This window comes from Pelodiscus sinensis, chromosome 19 (genome assembly GCF_049634645.1).
Source record: "Pelodiscus sinensis isolate JC-2024 chromosome 19, ASM4963464v1, whole genome shotgun sequence".
Classification (NCBI taxonomy): Eukaryota; Metazoa; Chordata; order Testudines; family Trionychidae; genus Pelodiscus; species Pelodiscus sinensis.
In genome coordinates, this window is record NC_134729.1 from 12,018,015 (window position 1) to 12,025,345 (window position 7,331).

Genomic DNA, 7,331 nt, shown 5'->3' on the forward strand with positions numbered 1-7,331 from the left:
CGATAAGCCAAGACTTACTGGATAGTCGAGTTGACTACTTGCATTTCCGTCCCCCTTGCTGCCTCTCTATCAGAGGTAGCAAGGGGAGGGGAGCAGGAGCCAGTGCTGGGGGGAGCCAGCTTAAAAGCCGGTTCCCCCCAGCACCATCTCTGTGGTGTTGGGGGGGGACGGGGAAGTAGAGGCACAGCACGGGAACCGGCGCGAGAAGGGATGAAGCAGACCCCGCTCGCGCCAGGTCCAGACTGCTGCGGCTTTGCCTTTTAAATGGAGTAAGAGCTGGGTGACACTTCCTGCATTTTAAAGGCAGAGCTGCAGTGGGGGTAGCCAGTGCCCCCCCTTATCAACAAATCGGGTAGTGGTAGAAATTCCATCGACTATTCGATTAGCTGATTAATCGAAATTTAACATCCCAACTACCTCTGCACAGCGATGTACATAAGCCACGCCCACTTAGAGTCTAAGCCACGCCCACTCTGTGAGGCGCTGTCCCCCTCTAGTGGTGGGGAGGACACATACGGAGATTGAGGTGCTCAGTGCAGCTGTAGCTCAGGAAATAGAAGCTCACATATTAAGAGCCTGTTATAAACCCCCTTCCCTCGGCCGGTCTAGCTTACTTCACGATGTCGGGGATCTTGTAGCTCCTGGAGATGATGCCGGCTTGGTCCACCGAGGACACCATGTTCTTCTCGACAATAATCCCATCTGGAGTCTGAAACCAAGCCCGGCGAGGAGGCAGTCGGACACCACCGCGCAAGGCGCTGTACGCGATTTGGGAGGTGCAGCCCCAGGCCAACTCACCAGCCAGCTACATCCAGGAACCTCCCTCCAGCCCCAGGGTTTCAATCTGAGCTACTTGCTGGCTTTGATTCCAGCTGTGGGCTTCTATTGGAGGTATCACCTGACTCAGGGCATCAGCTGGGAGCCTGCTGGTTAGTCCCAGGAAGTGTTGGGTCTAACTCCTCTTAAAGCAGGGATGGGGAGCTAAGGCCCGGGGGCCAGATCCGGCCTCCAGCTTGCCTGGATTTGGCCCCCAAGGTTTCCCTTCAGCACTGCAGCCCCGTGCCCCCCCCATCCCAAGCCCACTGCAATACCCCCTCTCTGCTCATGTACCCTACTTCCCACCTAGTCCTCCAAACTCCCACCCTGCTCCTGCACCCTACAACCCTCCCAGACTCACCAACCACCCACTCCCCAAGCCCACTTCCTGGCAGCCCCCTCCCACACACCGGCCCCCTCATTTTTGGCCCCACCCCAGAGCCTAGGGCCCCTTTAGGCTCTGGTGTGGGAGGGGAATGTGGGGCGTGTCTTTCCACTTCTCGGTGGAGGGTCAGCTCAGCGAGCGTTTTTTTGTTGCTTCTCACGTGCAGGCCCCCAATTGATTTTCTTCTATGAGTCGGGGGCCCCCGACCCAAAAAAAGTCCCCTTCCCCCGCCTTAAAGGGCCAGTCACCCTGTGACAAACGGTGGAGCCCAGAGCTGGACGGAGGAGGAAAGTTGGGTCAACGGCACGCGTCTTACCATGAGCTCCACAGACACCGCCTTCAAGTTGGGGTCCAACATGTGACCCACAGTGAAGAGCCGGTACCTCACTGCAGAAAGAGGAAGACGGGGCGGTCAGTCAGCACAGGTGGGGGCCCTGGGGCAGTAACAGGCCAGGGACTAGCAACTACGACTGTTCGACATCAATGATTAGAAGGAACCGTGACGATTATCTAACCCAGCAGCTCCCAACACAGTCCCAACGCTACGGAACCCACGTCCCTGGCCGGTGGGTGGATTTCGAGAGGGATCATCGCCTGCGCGGCTCAGAAATGGGCAGGCCTTATTCTGGAAACAAACCCCCAAAGGCTTGGGTTTGGTGCTACAATTCGAAGGACCAATTTCTGTCCTTCTTCACATGTTCTGGGCGAGCACAGGAGACCTCTCTCAGGAGAGCTGGCTGCCTGTCTGAATATATTAGTCGCTAGATCAGATGGCACTCCAGAGTACGTCGCATAGCTTCTCTGGCTACTTTTTGTGCATTAGCAGTGCCTTTTCCGGCCACGTTCCTGCCCGCCCCACCGCAGTGAAATCAGTCCTGAACGCCAGGCCCATGGGGTGGCGGCGGTCGTCACCCAACACACAGCGTGCTCAGAATTAGGAGCCGCTTCTGAAAACGTTGACCCCTGAGTTTAGACCCCTGGCTCACAAGGGAGGCAGCGAATCCGCAGCCAGAGGAACGTCGGGACCGACCTGTAGACCCAGGCGTGTAGATGGTCTTGTCTGTCTGGATGAAGATGTAGCCGCTGTGGAACGAAACCAGAACCACCTTCTCTAAGGTGAACAGGCTGCTCTTGGCTTGGAGGTAGACGTATTCCTTCGTCTGGGCATCCTTCGGCAGCAGATGAGCGGGAACCTGCAGGGGGAAGCAGCGTTGTGTCATGGGGAAAGATCTTTCATCGTGACCCAAACTCTCCACTACGGAGATTTTAGAGCCGTTAGCAGCTCTGGGAAGCCACTGCTGTATTCAGACACTTGTACTAGTGCTCTGCAAGTCTGAGTGGCCAAGCCTCCCCCACGAGTCACCCTCTCCTTCCCCTCGCTTGGGGAAAGGTTCCCCCGGAAAGGTTGCTACGCCGTGACCGGTCTCACAAACCATCCAGTGCTCTTCTGAGTCACCCTCTTAGAAATAGGGCCCTACCAGATTCACGGTCCATTTGGGTCAATTTCATGGACACAGGATTTCTAAAATCATTTAATGATTTCAGCTTTTTAAATCAGAAATGTCAGGGTGGCGTATAGGGGTGTCAGCGAAAAGCTTATCGGATAGTCAACTAGTCCCTCGACGAGTTGCTTTCCCCCACCTTGCTGCCTCTATCCCTCCCCTCTGTCAGAGGCAGCAAGAGGGGAGTGGAAGAAGCCAGTACTGGGGGGAGCCAGCTTAAAAGCCGGTTCCCCCCAGCACTGTCTCCACAGGGGCAGGGGAGACAGGGGGGTAGCTGGGACTGGGTGCAAGCAGGGAATCAGCTGATTCCCGGCTCGTGCCTGGCGCCTGACACTGCACCTCTGTTGCCGGCTCTTAATACATGTAAAAGGCAGAGCCGCAGAGGGCTTAGCTCCCAGGCCGGCTCTCCCACTTATCAACTAATTGATTAGTCGAAAAAAATCCATCGACTAGTCAATTAGTTATAAGAACATAACCGTACTGGGTCAGACCAAAGGTCCTTCTAGCCCAGTATCCTGTCTGCCGACAGTGGCCAGCACCAGGTGCCCCAGAGGGGGTGGACCGAAGACAATGATCAAGTGATTTGTCTCCTGCCATCTCTCTCCAGCCTCTGACAAACAGAGGCCAAGGACACCATTTTATCCCCTGGCTAATAGCCTTTTATGGACCTCCATGAAATTATCCAGCTTCTCTTTAAACTCTATTATAGTCCTAGCCTTCACCGCCTCCTCTGGCAAGGAGTTCCACGGGTTGACTACACGCTGTGTGAAGAAGAACTTCCTTTTATTAGTTTTAAACCTGCTACCCATTAATTTCATTTGGTGTCCTCTAGTTCTTCTATTATGGGAACTAATAAATAAATAAATAAATAAGTTAATAAATAAATAGTTGATTAAACTAAATTTAACATCCCTAGTCACAAAGGTATTTGGTGTGTGGGGGGCAGTTCTGCTACTCTTCCATCCACGCGGCTGCTGGCAAAGGTGCTGCCTTCAGAGCTGTGTGGCTGGGGAGCGGTGGCTGCTGGCCGGGAGCCCAGCTCGGAAGGCAGCGCCAGCGCCATCACCCGTGCCGAAATACGGCCTCCCTTCTTTCTGTGCTGCTGTCACCCTCGGTCAGCAGCTGCTACTCTCTGATGGCCCAGTGCTGAGCAACTACCGTAATCCCCCTAACATAACCTTGTTCCCCCCTACAATTCCAATTGGAGAAACGCTGGTCTCCCCCATGAAACCTGGATAGTAAAGGGTAAAAACAAAGGCTGAATTTCATGGGGGGAGACCAGATTTCATGGTCCTTGGTGCATGTTTCATGGCCGTGACTTTGTAGGGCTCTACTGATATGAGAGAGGTCAGGGTCCCCCTCCCACAGCTAAGCTTTAGCTTCCCACCAGCCTCACCTTTATTTTGGCAGAGTTCATCATGCCGTTCCCAGCGTTCAGGCTGATGGTGGTCGTAACCAGGGCACTCTTCCTCTGGGGGAAGTCGGACACGGTGATCGTCACCTCGAGCGGGCCAGGGTGGCCGTGGGCTTCCACCACGACCATCTCTTCGCTCTCCACCCGCAGGACGCTCGGGGCGATCAGGGTGCCTCTGGGAAGGGAAGGGAGGAGATGGTAGAGCGGAGTCAGCCAGCCTCCGTCCCTCTCCGCCTGGGTTGCTTGGCTATCTTGACAAGCGATCTTTACTGGTATCAGGTTAGCAACCGGGGTCTGGTGGTCGGAGGTTGAGTGGGAGACCTCCCAGGAGCTACCAGGTTTCTCCAGGAAATCGTTTTAATGGCTCAATAGAATGGCCCCCAAACTGTGGGACGCACCCCCATAGGGGGTGTAGAGAAACATACAGCAGGGGGCACAGGACAAGCCCCAACCTGGCACCATCCCAGCGTCGCTTGGCCAGAGTTGTCCCCAGTTTCTACGCCAGCCAATAGGGGGCGCTCCTGGCCCCCAGTCCCGGCACGGTGCCAGGGAGTAGCGGAGGTGACCCAGTTGCGGGTGTTCTCCTGGGGGGGCTGCAACGTATCTTTTCCCCTTTTCTTTTGCAATGAGAGAAGCCAATGTTACAGGGCAGCGATCTGCAAGAACCGATTATTCACTAGGGCTATTGTATGAGCACATGACCATCGTTCTAGGTGCTGTACGAACAAAAACCCAAGAAGCTCCTGCTGCTCTGATCTTACAATGGGATTATTTATTTGGAGGGCCCAGAGGAGAATCGTAGATTCCTGGTGGTAGGTGCGATCGGTCCATATCACAAAGATACAGTCTGTGCCCCAGAGAGCAATGCAAGCCGGGGTAGGGGGTGGGGGACAGTGGTGGTTAGGATTGGAAAGTTAAGCATCTGAGTATTTGCAGGCTGCTTGACTCGGCTTTTAAGCTTTGGCTTTGAATTTCTTGCCAATTTCAAGGGGTAAATTTCAGGGACACAAAATTCTTGCCAAGTTCTTTGCACCTTGCGAAACATTCGGTGCTTGGACAGTCCCATTGCCACAGCCCTGTTGTGACGCAGCCTCCTCTCATGCACTCCCTCGACTAAAAGCAGCCCCACAGGCAGCCCCCTGCCTCAATTTCCCTTTTCCAAGAGGCTGCAGTAACTCCTGAACCTGTCATCCATTCACACCCCATCTCGGGGTTTACTAAATTAACAAGCAGTTCAAAATAAAGCTCCCCAGGCCTTCCTCCTGTGCATCTCCTAGCAAGTGGCTCCCAGATTTTCCTACCTGTTGTCCTGTTCCCCCAAGCCGCCCCTGGTTCTACAGGAGTTAACTCACACGCTACAGCCTCTATGCTACCTGCCTAGAAATTCCCCTCTCTCCACATTCCTGCAGCTCAAAGCGCTTCATAGGGAAAGCAACGGATCTCTCTGCTCAGGTGTGTGGTAATTGGGGTTGGCTGACCCCGGCCCTTGAAGCACCAGCTTCCCGGAGTCATGGCAAATGTGGGAAGCTCTCTGCTTTCACTGACATCAAATGCCAGTTTCTAGCCCGGCACATTGGGGAACGGAAGCTTCGAAACACAGACCAAGCCCGGACCCTCCAAGGCTCGGGAACCGAGAGACGAATAAAAAGAAGCCACTGCCTGCTGGTTTTATACAAATCCTGAGAGCGTCACGTGACTTTCAGGGCCTGACTCGTGGCAGGCCATGTTTAGGGACCAGATTTGGAGTGATTTGGTGACCCTGAGTTTTAGAGCACCCCACCCCCCTCTTAACATCAGGCCTCTAAAGGAAGCGTGCAGTTGGACACTTCAGATGCGTCTACCCTGCGCCCGTAGCTTGAAATAAGCGGCGCCATTGGAGCCACGCAAATGGCGTCGCTCATTTCACATCAATTTCAAAACAGCCTTTTTCCACATTTGGCGCAGTCTGCGCGGCACTTATTTCAAAATACAGCGCTAGTCCGAAACGTCCCCTGCTCTGCGTGCAACGAGGTTTACAGGGATGTCGAAATAGCGAGCCCGTAATATTTCGAAAGAACGGCGCGCTCAGAAGATGCAGAATAGCTATTTCAGGATACTTTCCGGTATCCCGAAATAGCGCTGCAGTGTAGACGTAGCCTTAAAAACAACATCCCCCCAATCTCCTATTGTGAGTTTTGGCCAGGATCTTTTCAGGGAAACACCCCTTCCCCACACATACGCTCTGCTCCCCTCTAATCACTGCTCCAGAACCCCGAGGTTACTTACAGCGGCTGGCCGTGAGACACAGCTGGCAGGCTGAGCGCAAACACAGCCAGGAGGTAGACCGCGGCTCTCCCCATCGCACCGCGAGAGGCCTCTGCTCCCCGAAAGCTCCGCTTTTCCTTTGGAAGCCTCTTCCCTTGTGAATTCTCCCCCGGGTGGCTGAGTGGTTAATATATAATTGCGGACGCTCCCAGACCCCCGGCACTAATTTGACCTCACTATGGAGGAGGGGGGGGGTTAGCGTCCCTGCCACACTAACGGGAAACTGCACAGGCTACTTGAGGAGGGTGTGCTTAGTGAATTTCATGCTGGTGGGAGGTCATAGATGCACAGATTGACAGTCGGTATTTTTAGCTGGAGGTACGGGATGTCTTTTGGCAAGGTGCCTCGACCCCCAGTCTAGGAGACCAGGCCCTCTGCTGGCGGGATGGGCAAATTCAGGTTCTACATCCATTCCACTGCCTACCTGTGCCTCTGGTTCTGTAATGCGGCTGAGTTTAATCTCGGTATCGCACCGTGAACTCCCCCCCGCAGTCCCCAACATTTCAGGTGGTTAAGGCAGGACACGACACTGCTCATGGCTTTGGCCCCTTCTGCCCTTTGTAAATGGAGGTGGAAGGGCCCCATTTGAGTGATGTTGGTCAATGTTCCCTCTAATTTTTCCTATTCCTGTGCAGAATAAATTTTGTTGTGTTCACCAGTGCACGTGCAGATGTGCACCACCAGTAGAAACACAGGTTGCCGGCTGTGGGCGCTCTGCTCATCAGTCTGCGCATCATTTGACTCTCTCCTGGGTGGCCGCCCAAGCACTCAGTGTACAGGGAACGCTGGTGTTGTTGGAGCCTAGCTCTCGGGGTTTGCAATTCTACTCACATGCGGCTCGTCCGCCCCTCCGCCAACGGCATCAGAGGGGCGGGCAGGCCACACGTGAGTGGCAATGTGAGCCCATGCA

General features: G+C 54.5%; 1 protein-coding gene across 1 annotated transcript in view; it reads right to left on the bottom strand.

Annotated features, from left to right (window-relative positions):
• The window catches only part of LOC106732134 (A.superbus venom factor 1), a 48,939-nt gene extending 42,296 nt beyond the window's left edge, over positions 1-6,643 (bottom strand). Inside the window, exons 1-5 of the mRNA XM_075902289.1 lie at positions 6,383-6,643; positions 4,100-4,292; positions 2,232-2,394; positions 1,518-1,588; positions 615-709 (exon numbers count right to left, since the gene is read on the bottom strand). Of these exons, the coding sequence (XP_075758404.1) occupies positions 615-709; positions 1,518-1,588; positions 2,232-2,394; positions 4,100-4,292; positions 6,383-6,456 (596 nt within the window). The 5' untranslated portion in view covers positions 6,457-6,643. The remainder of the gene's footprint in view (positions 1-614; positions 710-1,517; positions 1,589-2,231; positions 2,395-4,099; positions 4,293-6,382) is intronic.
• Positions 6,644-7,331: the final 688 nt, after the last annotated feature.